The sequence below is a fragment of the Gambusia affinis genome, linkage group LG21, assembly GCF_019740435.1.
Source record: "Gambusia affinis linkage group LG21, SWU_Gaff_1.0, whole genome shotgun sequence".
NCBI lineage: Eukaryota > Metazoa > Chordata > Actinopteri > Cyprinodontiformes > Poeciliidae > Gambusia > Gambusia affinis.
In genome coordinates this window covers 6,700,227-6,715,681 of record NC_057888.1, presented here as the reverse complement: position 1 = coordinate 6,715,681, position 15,455 = coordinate 6,700,227, and the positions used below count along the sequence as shown (strand labels likewise).

At 37.9% G+C, this 15,455-nt stretch overlaps 1 protein-coding gene across 1 annotated transcript; it reads left to right on the top strand.

Moving 5' to 3' along the window:
• The first annotated feature begins 1,361 nt into the window (after positions 1-1,361).
• On the top strand, positions 1,362-3,705 carry ccr9b (chemokine (C-C motif) receptor 9b). The gene is made up of 3 exons (XM_044104804.1): positions 1,362-1,460; positions 1,575-1,630; positions 2,379-3,705. The coding sequence occupies exons 2-3, from the start codon at positions 1,580-1,582 to the stop codon at positions 3,414-3,416; spliced, it is 1,089 nt and encodes a 362-aa protein (XP_043960739.1). The 5' UTR covers positions 1,362-1,460; positions 1,575-1,579; the 3' UTR covers positions 3,417-3,705.
• Positions 3,706-15,455: the final 11,750 nt, after the last annotated feature.

Below are 15,455 nucleotides of genomic sequence, written 5' to 3'. Positions count from 1 at the left end.
CTCTGTATTAAAACATCTGTCTAATTGCTGTACATAGCTACACAAATGTCTTTGGACTACTGAACAACATTGAAATGGTCCATTCATTTTATATTTCAACCTTTAAAACAGGTCTTCCTAGAAATGGTTGCCAGGAGGAAAACTTAGACATCACCCTGTCTACTGACACTTTTCAACTCGTTCTAGGGAAATCCAAGATGTCCCCCGGCCAGAAGTTATATATAGTTATATTTTCTGCCTTCTATATATGACAGGTGGGATATAGTTGAAAAAAGTCTCCAATTAGAGGTGTCTATTTGGTATCTTGATGGGATGCATGATCATATTAGCAGACTTCTTTCCATCTCTTGCATCATCCGTAATATGTGGATAAGTAACCAAAATACTTCTTTAGAACCTCATCCCAGGTCTAGTTGCCACCATCGACTCTAAATACCATTAGCAATACAACCCATAACATTTCTTTCCATGTTATGTTTCCAAACCGTAAAGAAGCATCTTAAAAATAGATATTGTACAGCAGTTTGTAAGTTACTAATTTAAAGCGCTGCTGTCCATGTGAATACTTAATAAATAGCTAATACTAGCAAAGATCACCACATTTTGTGCACACAGCCATTTTGGATACTGTACAAAGGGTCTCTTGGCTAGTTTCAACTTTCACCATTTGGAATAGGATTCTGACTTTAGGGTGGCTTGTTGTAATTTTTCCATTTGGGAACTCGGGAAGTCCAGTGTTGAAGTACAAAAACACAATGCACATTAGCTGTGCTAGCTTGCTAGCATATGTTTCTTGTGTAAAACCAACTTTCCATTTCATTATTAAAACTATCTAAATGATGTAACATAAAATTAAGTATTTTTAAATCTATACTAACCTTTATAAAAATCTTTTGTTTTATAATATCCAAACATAGTCCCAAGTGTTTAGCTTTACTGTTAAGCTTTTTAATCTTTAAAACAAAATATGAACAACTCAGCTTCTGTTTCCAGGCATCAATCAGAACTTACAGTTTTCAGTTTCACAAGTGAATATTTTGCGGTGATAAAACCCTCACCTTTGTAAACATCATGTGTCAAAACTGAACAAAGACCTGATTAAGAAACCCTTGCTGTACTCCCATCCTGTTGGCTGTACTTTTGTAGGTTATGTCTAAAATTTAGGTGTAGAGTTGTTGTGTGAAAGTTTTCAGATATCCACCTAGTAAAAATTGTTCTTTTGATATGTAAGTGTTTTCCCCTTGTATTCAGCTTGAGTTGTTATTTCACCAACAACGGTTTGGTGTTGTTTTTCTCTGCTGGGCTGAGACAGAGATGTGGGGATAAACGTTGACACGTGATTTTGTGGTTGAAGAGAAACCATATAAGCAAGTGAAGATGATTAAGTTGACAGCTGTTCAACACTGACAGGAGCATACTTCTGTCTCCAGGTTCCTCTTTCTGACATTTCTATAAACTGGGTAAATATATTGAAATTCTTTAAAACAAGATTTTAAAATGTATTTCTCTAATGTGTAACAGTTGTTTTTTTTACAGTGTTGGTTAACTATTTATTCTTTTCTCTTTCTTTTTAGGTCAAATGGAATTAACAACTGCTTTTATGCCACTAGACACATCTACTGTGTCAACTGTAAGTACCACTTTACGATAAAAGCCTTTGAACATTTTAACTAGAAAACACTGACAGCTTTTCTCTAGTTGATGTACTGTGTATCTGAGTGGACTTAATAGTCTGTAGCATAACAAGGGGAGTCTGATTGTGGTATTTCATTGCACTGCTCTATAATTAATAAAACTAACCCAATTTGTCAAAAAAAAAAAATCCATGTTCCTTTTCAATAATTACTCGTGTTTGACAGCAGACATCTGCTGCGCAGTTAAATGCCACAGGCAGTGTCATAGCCATGTCGGCATCAAATTTTCCATTGTTTGTGAAAACCTAAGCCCCCCCACTGTTTTATCTCTGCCCTACATCTAAACGTTGAGCTGCTGGGGTATTGAGTTCTGCAGCGGGCGCCCCTTTCTTGAGCCCCTTAGGATCATTCACCCCCTCAGGCTTGGATAGCAGCAGGAAACAGTGCAGTTGTGTGGTTTCTCCTGCACAGACACAACACCTGCACCTGACAGCGAACTCTTGGTTAGAATGTACGTCACAGACTGCGTTTGATGTACCTTCACTATGTTCCCACCAGATGTGGGTTATGTTGTGAAACCCTCTGCTGTTGATGGGTTGACTTACTAAAAGAGAACAGAAAATTATGCATAACAGAAAACTACAACATCAGTGGGAAAGGCTTAGAGATAGTTGTGCAAAACATCTTTACTGTCTTATATAAAATACTTGTTTGAAACTTATTAAGAAATCTGTTTGCCGACAGACTCCTGATTATGATGGTTGGCCAACTGATGAAACCGGCATGTGTGACAGACGTTGGGTCAGGGACTTTCGCAGCCAGTATGAGCCACCTCTCTTCTGGATCATCTTCATCCTTGGGTCTGTGGGTAACCTGCTGGTGGTTTGGATTTACCTCACCGTGCGCAACCGCCTTAAAACAATGACCGACGTGTACCTGCTGAACCTGGCTGTGGCAGACCTCCTCTTCCTGTGCACGCTGCCCTTCTGGGCAGTCGACGCCATCAAGGGCTGGGATTTCGGGAGCAGTTCTTGCAAAATAGTGTCTGCTCTCTACAAGATCAACTTCTTCAGCAGCATGCTCCTCCTCACCTGCATTAGCGTGGACCGCTACATCGCCATCGTGCAAGTAACCAAAGCTCAGAACTTCAAGAAGAAGAGATTGTTTTACAGCAAACTTGTTTGCATCTGTGTTTGGTCTGTCTCCATTATCATGGCCCTGCCTGAGTTTATCTTTGCTGAGGTGAAGTTGGACCCAGAGGAACAATCCTATTGCACTATGGTCTACTGGAACAATGCATTCAACCGTACGAAGATCCTGGTGCTGTCCCTGCAGATATGCATGGGCTTCTGCCTTCCTCTGTTGGTCATGTTTTTCTGCTACTCTGTCATTATCCGCACACTCTTGCAGGCAAAAAGTTTCGAAAAGCACAAGGCCCTCCGTGTCATCTTTGTTGTTGTGTTCGTGTTTGTTCTCTCCCAGCTTCCTCACAACACCCTACTGATAGTGGAAGCCACGCAGGCAGCCAATACCACAATTACAGACTGCGCCATTGTGAGTCAAGTTGATATAGCTGGACAGATTGCCAAGAGTCTCGCCTTTACTCATGCCTGCCTCAACCCCTTCCTGTATGTCTTTATTGGAGTTCGGTTCAGGGAAGACCTCATGAGGATGGCTAAAACTTGTGTTGGTGGTAAAGGAGGGCTTATTAAAGTCCAGGCAGTTCCCAAACGTCCCTCTATCATGTCAGATACTGAAACTACCCCAGCCCTGTCCATATAGATGCCTGTTTTCCAAAATACTACACCTGAGACTTGAGCCTAGTAATCATATTTTAAATTGTATTCCTGATGCATTAATTACCACAAACAGATGAACAATAACATTTACAGCTCTGAAAGCCATATTCCATTAAAAAAAAAGCCATGTTCTGACAATTACGAACATATTTGTTCACTGGAACACCTGTATAAACTGTATTGAAATGTAAATATTGTGCTTTTTTTAAATCTTTCCATCATATATTTGTTGTATGCATCTGTAAATGTAAAAAGAAAACCCATTAAAAATCCAAAGAAATAAAAACAACAACTTGTTTTTTCATTGTGCTTTAGCCCTGCAGAACAAAACAGTAAACGGAAGGACTCAATAAATGAATGCAAAGTGATGAGATCAACAATATATTTTTGAGAATGTCTGTCTGCTTTCACTGGTGTAACGTATTCTGTGTGGTGGGTGAAACGGCTCCTATGTGGCTGCTTCAGTCCACAGTGTTTTCGATTTGACTAGACATCCGCTTCGTGTAGTGCCAGTCTGGGCCATACTATGTGCTGACACTTTTCAATTGTTGGAGCACGTTTGGTTATGACTTGGCAGTTTCACTGTTTGCCAGTTTACACACGGATGAAAGAAGTTTCTCATATTGACCTCTTAACGGCTGCACCTCAGACAGAAGACAGACAGACACACAAGTTCAAAACTTGCCATGTTTGGTGCCAAGTTCACTCTGACGCATTGGATTTCAGTTTCACCAGCTTCAAACTACAGTAATTGGTGTAGTTAATGCTTGTATGCAAAAGTCTAAGAAGAAAGTTCATTGCTAGACCTTGCAGAGAAGAAGTGCAATTCACTTCTTGACCCATTATGTCTGCGACGTTAACCCCACAATACTATGTGAAAGTACTCACCATGTGGCACCCTGAGTCAATACTTTTCAGAAGCACCTTTTGCTGCAGTTGCAGCTGCAACTCATTGCAGGAACATCTTTGTACAGCTAGAGGCTTATTTTTTTTCCCCCAATTTCTCTTAAAATAATCCAAGTTCAGGCAGACTGGTTGAAGATGGTGTTCGAAAGACTGTTTTTCAAACTGCACAGAGGAATTCTGATGGATTTTATCCAACAGTTGTTTATCTTCCATAGAGTTCAGATTTGTGAAATGCATGACTAATAGCTATTCTGCTAACAGATTCTTCCACTGCCAGAGTTACCATGGGCCTCTTGGAGCCTTTTCTTATCAGTGCTCTCCCTGGCTAGCCTTTTAGCTCAAGCGGACAGCCATGACATTGTAGTTGTGCTTTTGTGCCAAACTTTTTCCCATCTATAGATGGTGGACTGAACAGCACTATTTAAGATGTTGAACGCTTGAGATATTGCTTCATATGCTGCAGACTAAATACTTGGTCTGTAGTATTTTTGTTGTCCAACTGGACAAGAATAAGCAATAGAAATAAGCATCAGGGAACATGTTTAGGGTGCAAATGACAAAGTTTTGCTTTACTGTAGCTGCTCTCTCAGGCCATGCCGCCCTTTTCTTTTCCTTTCTGATGTCGTAGTTATAGCTCCAATTCAAAGCCACAGTGTTTTCATTATGTTACCCCTACAAAATAAAACCTTTCATGCAAGAAAAGACCCACCTCTGTACCTGGATGATTTTGCTCTTTTCTTCTCAGGAGTTAATAATCAATCTGATCTGACCTAAAATCTAATTTCTAATCACACATCAACAGACAAACAACTAAAAAGGAGTCAGGTGGCAGTGCAGAAGGAGACAAAAAGTACATGCTATTTCTAAAAAACAAAATCTGAGGTGTTATTGTGGTCCCTGAGGTCGGGCCTCGACTGGCACTGCCTACCTGCTGAATTCAGGTGAGACCACAAACACATTTGCTACTTTCCTGATAACAACTTCTCCCTCTCACGACAGGAAACCATCAGCACGAGTCAATAACAACATGGTTCTGCTTTAATTGTTCTGGTGATTGAGCGCAAGTTATAAAAGATCAGCTACCAGCTTTATGTGTGAAATATAAAGTAGCTTGTTTAGCCTGTAAGTGTTGCCATCGATCTGTCAAAACCAGATTTCTTGCAAAATGGAGCATATCACACAGCTGATCTCATGCATGAAAAACAGACCTTCATCTCATGGTTCTTTTAAAAAAGGGGAAACAACAAAAAGTAGCGTCACATCTGATTGCAAAATATACATAGTTTTATTTCCCACAAATCTCTTAAGCAACAATTTTATTAAGCAAGAACACTGTCATGGCAATAAAACATTACATATTTCATTTTAGCTGAAGTGCATAAAAGAAATAGCCTAGCTCATTAGCTTTCACACAAGTAACACAAATTAACAGAGAGAAATTGCAATGTACCAAAGGTCATGCAAAGTCACACTTGTATCTCCAAGAAGACAACCGAAACTGCTAATCATTTTCATCTCTCTAAATAGAATACAACACAGACAAATAGAAATAGATGCATTCATTACTCATTGACAGCCAACATTCTGTGCCAAGACAAGGGTCCTAATATGGAAATGTAAAATTCAGGAGTAACTTCAAAATAAATTAGCTGCCAAACAATTCTTCTTTTCAGAATCAAACAGTCCATTAGATCTTTTTAGAGACGTCAAAGCTTTTTATTAGTGTCTATAAAGATGGAGGTAAATTGAGCTACTTTAGAAATAGTGAAGTAAAATTTTTTGATTAAGTAGTAAGGCCTTTTCAGCATTTCAATGAGACTTCTACCTTGGAAGGTGATCACTAACCCTCCCTCCCCAAAAAAATCACTAAACTAAATGGATGAATGGACATGCATTTTATTTTAATTTGTTATTGCAGAACTGAGATACAAAATAGAAAATTGCTACTTAAAGTTAAGGGTCACATTTTGTTTTGAAATTAACTTGCTTTTTGGGAAGGTAACTGCAACTACAGCTGGTAAACTCTTGTATAATAGATATTACTGCATTTCCTTCCTAACAGAAAGTGGTAAAAAGAAAATGGTTTGATAAAATGGCTGCAGTTTGATTCAGTAACTATCTGAGCTGCAGCAGTTCATATGTTTAACTGGTTAAAGCTAAAGTAATTATAACGTAAATAATTTGAACAAATGCTGATTTTAAGAAGGTAAAATATCTGAGCAATTCCTTCTTTAAGTTGAACTTAAAAGGAAGAGGGTTTTTTTAAATTGTGATTTTATTTAAGCTTTTATTTTCAATTCAGAACCTTTTTAGAGGAATATTTTCATTTTATTTTATCAAGGAACTAAAAACATGAAGTACCAAATGATATCAGAAAAATTTACTTAGGATTTTTCTTTCTTTGGATTTATTACTTTAGTTTCATCTGAGCACTAAAGAAAACTGTTAAATTTCTCTATTGTGATTCCCAAACTACTGAGCTTCTATTCTCCTAAAATAACAGCAATTTCTTGAGTGCCAGCATTACTAATGAGTCTATGAAAACAGAGAATAGGCAAATATATAATTTTTATTTAATTGCATTTGTTAATTTTTGTAGGATTCCTCCCCCTTCCCCCCCACACACACACTTTAGAAATGATATTTTCTGGTTTTTATTTTAGTTTCATCAGAGGTCCTCACACCGATTTCAAAATTTGGATTTCTGAGCACAAAAGAGTAACTTCTAATAGCCTCTCAAATAAAAGGAGATTTATATCTGTATTTAATCCTATTTCTTAAAAGCATATACTGTTTCCACAGTTTTTTGTATGTTTTTGTATTTTATGCATATTCAGCAGCAAAAAGGGGATAAATTGTGTTTTTTATGCTTAAATGATCAAGGCCAATGTTTAAAACATAGTTAATTGTGAAAATATTTAATCTATTCCCATCTTCTCTTTTAATAAGTACAAATTTCAATAGGTTTTATTGGGATTTAGAAAGAACAAAAATGATTTTCAAATCATTTCCAGTTAAACAAACAAAAATGCCGCGCATTTTTGGGCAGGGCTGGTGAATTAATAGTTTGTTTTATTTCTATTTTTCTCTACTTGGACTCTATTTACAAATTGTGTGAGTTTTCCAGGCAGTCAGTGGTGCCAGACTGTATTTAGGGGCATTGGTATAAATGGGATTAAATGCAAACCCTAGCCACACTTTTCAGAGTTTCATTTGCAAGACATAAAAATTAAAATCATGTACTATTCGCCTTCTGCTTTGCAATTTGCCCTGTCAAATGTAGAACTACACTTGTGAAGGTATTCTCTGAATTTTGGCCACAAGATGGAGCAGTTTGCACTGAGGAGCGTGTGGTTTGTTTAACTATGTTACCAGCTTATCCTCCTCTAGTTAGAAAGGAAACGAACCCCCTCTAGTGGCGGTAGAGCAAAATTGGCCTTGAAGCTTGTAACTTTTGTCTGCTTTCGCAAAAAAATAAAAAAATAAAAAAATCCTTCCCAAGAACGCTAAAAAATGTTTTACTTATATTTCATGCTGCTTGTTATTGCACACCTTTGAGATTTGGTAATCACCACTGGGGAAAAAATGCAAAAAAGGCAAGAGCTGTGTAGGTCTGGATTGTGTAGTTAAGAAGGCAAAAGACTCACAAGTAGAGCAGCACCTGTGGTTTGGGAACATCCCATCTATCTTTCTGCACAACGGGGATTGTCTACGTAAATGTGTGTGTGTGTGTGTGTGTGTGTGTGTGTGTGTGTGTGTGTGTGTGTGTGTGTGTGGGTGCTGATGCATGAGCAAGATGTGTGAAAGCAAGAAAAAAAAAAAGCAGGACTTGGTGGAGTCTATGAGTAATAGGAGAGACTCTGCAAGCATATGCGACCCGTTGACACTGAGCAGGCTGCAGTCTGGTTCAAACTGGCGTACAGCCTGGCTCTTGTGGACAACAAAAAGCCTCAGGGGCGGTGGCTTATGCATCAACAGAGACCCAGTGGCTCTGGCCAGCATTTACAACTAAAGCCAAGCGTAAACTTGGGAAAGTAAGGATTATTGTTAGGTTTCAAGCTGGGTCTGGAAAAATTGGGAGGGCAGCTTCCATCAATGTAAACAGACGAGTCTTAAGCAGGGGAAAAAGACATATAATAGAACTCGGACCCCACAATATCAGCCCAAACAGGGAGCTTCTTATCAGCCTCCATCTCCCCCTGCAGCTAATATTTCACTTCGGCTTCCAGGCCCAGAGAATGAGAGACGTTTCCATTTCATGTCAGTCATTTCCAGGCCTGCGTGTTACCTGTGCGGTGATAAGTGTTTGACTGACTGGGAGCATCGTTAGTCACTGTCCAACTACGAGTGACAGTCACAGATTCCTGGAAATGATGAGAGGAAGGGGAGGAGGAGGAGGAGAAAGACACGGCTGATGAAGGAGGAAGACACTTTTACGCTGTCTGTTTGTCCAAACATTCAAAACAACTGTGTTTGTGTAAGAAGACGACTTGGTGTTGCATTCAGCTTCTGTGTTATATCTGATTTAATTTTCAACAATTTTTTTTGCTTTAAGTAAGTACAAGAATGAATCCTCATACAAGAGATAATACTCACAAAATGTATCCTAAGAAGGCACAACTGTTTATTTGAGTCTGTTGCTTTATCATTTTATTATTCTGTATTGATAATTTACATAAATATACACATAACTGTCAAATTCTATATTCAAAATATATGTCTTATATTATATTTATGTCTAAGCAAAGCTACTAACATACTGCAGTTTTTATTTTTTTTGTCTTAAAATTCTAATTAAATCAAGAAATCCAGAGGAAAAACCGGCTGTGCACTCAACCACAAAGTATACTTATAAATCTAGAGTCTCACAAGTGATGCACACATTAATTTCCCCACTGAAAATATTAAGAAATGTATTATTTGCTCTGTTATGTCATGGCTCATTCTTACAGTTTTCTATTTTATTTAACCATTTATTTAAACATTCCAAAAAAGGGCAGTGTAGCTCCTGAAAACTCTGTTTGTTAAAAAGAGGATGATGTGTCATATTCTTGGCTAGCTAAAGGGTATTTAGATACTCCACCAGAGGGCATAAGACAAGTAATGGATTCAATGCAAATGTTTTCAACATAAAACTGCAGTCTTTGAATCCCTACAGGTTATGGTTCATGCATAACATTCCTTCCGGTTGGAACATCTGCATAGAACAATAAACAATAGATTTAATTTAAGACTTAAACATAGCTTCTATTTAAGGTCTTAGTTAGAGGGTTTTGGTTACAATTAGGTCTAGGGTTAGTGTGAGAAAGCACATAATTTAAAGAACTTATGAACCGGAAAAGAATAGAATGTTGTGAGGTCTGAGAATGACAACAGCAGGTCAATATTTCTCAGCAGTGCAGCAAGAAGGTGCCTCAAAAATTAAACTGGTGTAACAGCTTGAATACAATGGGTAGAGTTTAGTTATAAAATCAGAGGAATCCCCTGATTCTGCATCTTTACACACAACCAAACATATATCAGATCCTCGATCTGCAAAATACTTTAACGTATCAGAAACATGAAGAAAAACATAATGCCACCTGTCAAGCATTCCAGGGGCTTTGTCAGCAACTGACCAATCAGAGGTTGCAATTAGTCCGGAAGTACATGCCCCTTATTTAGAGGAACTGGACCTCAGCATTGTTAATGTGCTGCGGTCATAATGAATAGTGAATCATGGTCCAACATTGTCAGTGGGGAACATAAAATCCCGACATCCATTACCCAGAGCATGTAGAAGGCAAAAAGGTTTAGATTCCAAAACCCAAACGGAATCGAATGCAAGAAATGGATCAAGGCCCAGTTGAAGGAAATTGTGATCTACCACATGTTCTTCGACATGAAGGTGACTGGTAGTAAACGTCCCATTTTTTGACATAAAGACACTTATTGGTCGTCAAATAAGAGATCAATGAGTGAAGGTAGTTATGCTTGATTTTATATGTTTGAATTGCAATGGCAGAATGGAAACATACGCTTCAGTGTTTACATTTAAACACCTCTTTATGCTAATGATTATTTTTAAGCATTTTCCTGAGGGCAGACTTTCACCAACTCCTATTATTTACTAATTACTCACCTCTTTTGCACGTATAAAATGCGTCCAACACAGCTTTTAACTCACGTCCAATGAGACTTTTTGCCCATCACTGTTAAACTTGGGCTTTAATGCTGATTTGTCCCGCAAATAAATTTACAGACCTGATGTACGACTTGTTGGAGAGTTTTCTTGCTTGTCGTCTTTGCCTCGATGTTGGCTGACAAGCAAAAATGACTAGGGTAATGCACTCCGCTACCTCTGCTATTACAGCATGAGACTGCTAGTACTGCTAGTTTTTATGCTAAGCAAAAATAGTTTTGCAGATAAGACGAAGCAAGATAAGATAGACTTAGCTTTTTGATAAGTATCTACAAAAATGCTACACAGATAAATTTGAACTGTATAACAATCTGAAAATGAATTCATCAGGGAGTTTTAACAGAGACGGTTGCTGAGAAAATTATGCTGCAGTGTTTTTATTTTGAACAGTGAGCAACTGTGCTAAAAACTGAACCAGGAGGGTTGATACCAAGACCTACCATGACTTCTTACCTTACAGTCTGTAGTTTTACCCACTTGGAGGAAGCCAGAGTGACCTTAAAGAGACAGAGTTCAAATCAAAGTGTCTCGAACAGAAAGTAACACAAGTTGTCATAACTATTGTCTTCCAAACATCTGAGTCCTCTTGTAAATATTTGCTACATATCAATTATAATGTAGGTTTTCTTGCTCATTTGTGTTAGAATGTGTTTAGTTTGTGGTGTATTTATTTATAAAGGGAGCAAAAGAATCTTAAAAATAAATCATAAATCATCAGTGAAATAAACTGTGTCCATGATAAAGGTTCTGATAACCGCAAGATATAAAGTTTGTAACAGTTTCAGACTTTATATGAAAAACTACAGGCTTTGTTTACACCATTACTCTTGCTGTGGTTTAAACTGGGGAAAATAACAGGAAATAATACAGCACTGTGAGGCCAAGAAGTTCAATCTCTGGACATCTCTGGAACATGTTTTCACCCTCACAGCCTCTACCCTTCCCTTTACCTCCTCTTCCAAAAGCAAGACAGCAAGCCGGGAGATGGATGGGCTGAGCTGTTGCAAGGTTTCCAAAAGCGAACAGAGTCTGACTGCTGCTCTACCTGAGGAGCAAAAACAAAAGAGCCATCTCTACCTGTAGGACTGTGGGAGTCGAGGCTTTGATCTGGACCAGAAAGAGAGAGTAGTTTGATGAAATATTGATGCTTTTCTTTTTCTTTCGTTCTTTTTTTTTTTTAACTGAGTCCTGTGGGAGCTCCGTCTGCTCTCAGGATGTTTGCGCTGATCCACAACACAGCTCCGTGCTTCGGCAGATAAGAATAGATTCCAACAATGGAGCTAGAGGAGTGTTATCTGCACTAATGGGGCTAATGATTACCCCCCAGACTGGGCCTGCACTGGTCAGGGACTTTTTCTTTCCTAGTTGATCAAAAGAAACAGTGTGTTTAATCAGTCAGAATCAATTGCAAAAAACATACAGGACTGATGTGTGTCTGACATCTTAACAGAATATTGACAGCAAAGCCTTCATGACTTAAATCTTTATTCTGTGTGGAAAAGAAAGGCACAGAAGCTTTAAATGGGAATCTGGTGCACTTAATCTTTTTTATGCCCTATTGTTACATGTCTTTTAAATATGATGTTGTTTTTATTAAAGTGTTTAACCCACTTAGAGTTTATTATGTCTTAATATTCTGAATCATGAAAAAACTCCCATAATTAACTTCTCACAACAAGCATTGCCCTGCAGGAGCATTTATTACCCCTAAACGTTTCTACATTTTGTTCCGACTTTACGCTTCAATAAATTTGTTTTATTGTAATTTTATGTGACAAACCAACACAAAGCAGCATATAATTGTAAAGTGGAAGACTGTTCTTCAGTATTCTTTATGTATAAAAATCCTGTAATGTGAAAATCTGTGTTGCGCGTTTACGCTGACATCCTTAAGAAATCACCAATTTAGTAAATAAAGTCGTCCCAAGTGTAATTTAATCTCAGTATAAATTCAGCATCGAAAACTTTAGAGATTTTGTTTAGACCCACAAAAGCAACATGACTCTTCAAAACAAGAGTCATGTTGTTTTTGGATTACCTAAAAATAGGGAATTTGATTAGATTTTCATTATGTCATAAAATTATTTAAAACTAAGAATAAAGCATGAAGTTCACATCTTATTGACAAAAAAGAGTAACTTCATAAAAAGAATATTCCTTACACTCTCAGTATTATTACGTGTTGAAAAAGTATTTATATATTTCATGAAAACACCCAAGAAAAACTGCTAAAATTAGCATTTTTAAGTAATAGAGAGACAGCCAGCCCACTGGGGCATGGTAGCTCTGGAGGAGCTGTAAGTATCAGGTGTCAACAGAACAACAATTGTAACCTATTAAAGACCAAAACTGAAGGCTAACATGCAAAACAATTTGTTGTTGAAAATTATCATTTGTTCTCAATCAACTTATGAGGTAAAATAAAACAAAATAAAAGCAAAACACTAAATGTGATGTAAAAGTTTCAATGCAAACCCCCCTCTTTATGGTGAAACATGGTGGTTGCAGAATCAATCCTGGAAGAAAACCTGTTTGAGTGAAAGGACTTGACGTCCTTAACATACCACCAGAGCTATAGGATGGGTTAGATCAAATCATTTTTTATGTATTGTGATGACCTAGTCAAAGTCCAAGCCTAAATCCAAACCAATTGGTTGCAAGAACTGAAAACTGCAGATTTGAAAGAATTATCCATCCAGTTTGGCTAAGCTGTTTTGTGAAGCAAGACAGGAAAGAAAATCAGATTCTAGATGTAGAAAGCTGTTAGAGACATACCTCTTAAGGTGTGTTTAAGAATGTAATTTAATGTTTTAAATAATTTTTATTCCTTATTACTGTTATGCACTACTGTATGTTGGTCTGTCACGTTAAGATCCAAATAAAACACTTTAAAATTTTGTGGCTATAATGTGACAAAATGTGGAGAAAGTTCAAGTTAATAAATGCTCTCATACATCACTTTAACACTGACAAGCTGTGATGCTGTTTTGCCTCAGTATTTAAATCCTACTGTCTGTTTAATCCCAGAGTTAAACCATGTAAAATGAATTAAAGCTCAAAAAAGTTTGATTTGAGTTTGTATGAAAGTGACCCACATTCTCCAGGCAAAACTGATCTCAACGGACAAAAAAAAAAAAAAAAAATCTGAATATTGATAAATTGCCTTGAGTGTTTTTTTTTTTGTCTGCAAGTTAAGAGGCCAACACCGTCCAATCTGTCTTTAAAAAAAAAAAAAAACTGAGAAAAACGAGAGAGGATTTATCGCTCTCCCATGTTCATACACAGATAGACGGCGGGCATAATGACTTCAGAGGAGAAGGCAGATTATTTAAACGTAAAGGAAAAGGGAGAAGAAGGCTGAGAAAGGGGGGAGAGGAAAGAGAGGGTATTAGGAGGAGCCAGGGGCAGGAGATAGTCTGGGAAAGGTCTTACGTTAGAGTTGAATTAACATGCATTTCTGTTGGAGTCCATTAGATAATCATATTCATACCACACAAGGCTCAAAACCCCTCTCTGTTTCATTATTCCCTTTTAATCCAGCCTGATAAGGGGGCGCGGGCGTCGTGGTTTTATTATGTTGTCATTTGGAATCCACATGAAATCCCCTGCGGGACAATATCACAGGGAAATTGCTTAAGTAGCCCAAGTGGATATAGTTTTACGTTTATTATTTCCAAGGGATTCAAAATAACTGCAAATATCCATTTTTGCCCCCTCCCTCGTCATGACTGTTGGGGACTAAGAGTATTTATCAGTCATTCACACTAATGGCCCACTCTAGCCACCCGATACCTTCGACAGAGGTGGGGGGGTGGTCTGTGTTTGAGAGCGTCTTGGATGTAGAACAGAGTACAGGTGCAGCACATGTGAGACGTAGAAGAAGGAAATCTGAAGGGAGATGATGGAGGATTTTTTGAAGTGTCTATAAAGGGTAGATAACACTCTCTTGACAGTAGATTAAAAGCTGCTGGAGTCCTCTGTTGTGCTGTGTTTGTTTGGCCCCAAATCCCACATTGAGGGCAAACAGAGCCAAAATGTCGGGTTGTTTTAGGATGCGTGTGCCTAGCAGACTTAAAGATGTAAGATTAGGGCAAAGTAAACACTCCAGCTAGATCCTCCGTTGCTTTAAATGTACGGTGACAGGGGACAGAGCGGAAACAAAATTGGGAGAAGTTAGAGGAAATAAAAAACCTGACCACAATGTTCTATTGTAAAAGCAAAATCTCTGAAACATTTGTAGTGGTAGTTATCTTTAAATCAGTTAATCTAAGTACATTGCCCTGCTAGACCATAGATACCAGTTGAAAGCACAAACTATAATGAATTTTATTTAGATTTTATCTGCAACACAAACAGTGAAAAGTTGTAAAATGGAAGAAGTATAACACATGATTTTTAAAATTTTTACAAATGGAAACCTGATTGAACAGATGTAGACTTTCATTGAATTCCTCCCCAAGCCAATAGTTTGTAAAACGACCTCTTGCCTCGACGAGATACCACAGATCACACGATCCGGTTATCGGGTTAATGTCCGACCCAATCTCAAATGTCATGCATGGAGTTTGTAGGTTTCTCCTATTCCAGGCATGGGTTCTCTCTGGGTACTCCAGCTTCCTCTGACAGCCTGGAAACATGACCCAAACCAGCAACTATTTTTATAAACTTTTTCAGGCAAAGCCCTTGTAATTTAGAGTCTTGGAATATAACTTAGGCAAAAGTTTTCATTAATCCAATGTCAACATTTTCTACATGTTGTAGAAACAGCTGGTATTGTAAAAACATATTAATATGAGCAGTAAATAAAGGTTTTATGCATCTTGTGTTTGGCTGATTTAAGCTCGTTTTTTTCTGTTTTCCCTTTCTGTGTTTTGGACTGAAGACTCTTCCCTCCCTGCTCCGTTTCATGCAGCCGGTGCATTTCCAGCGGTCACA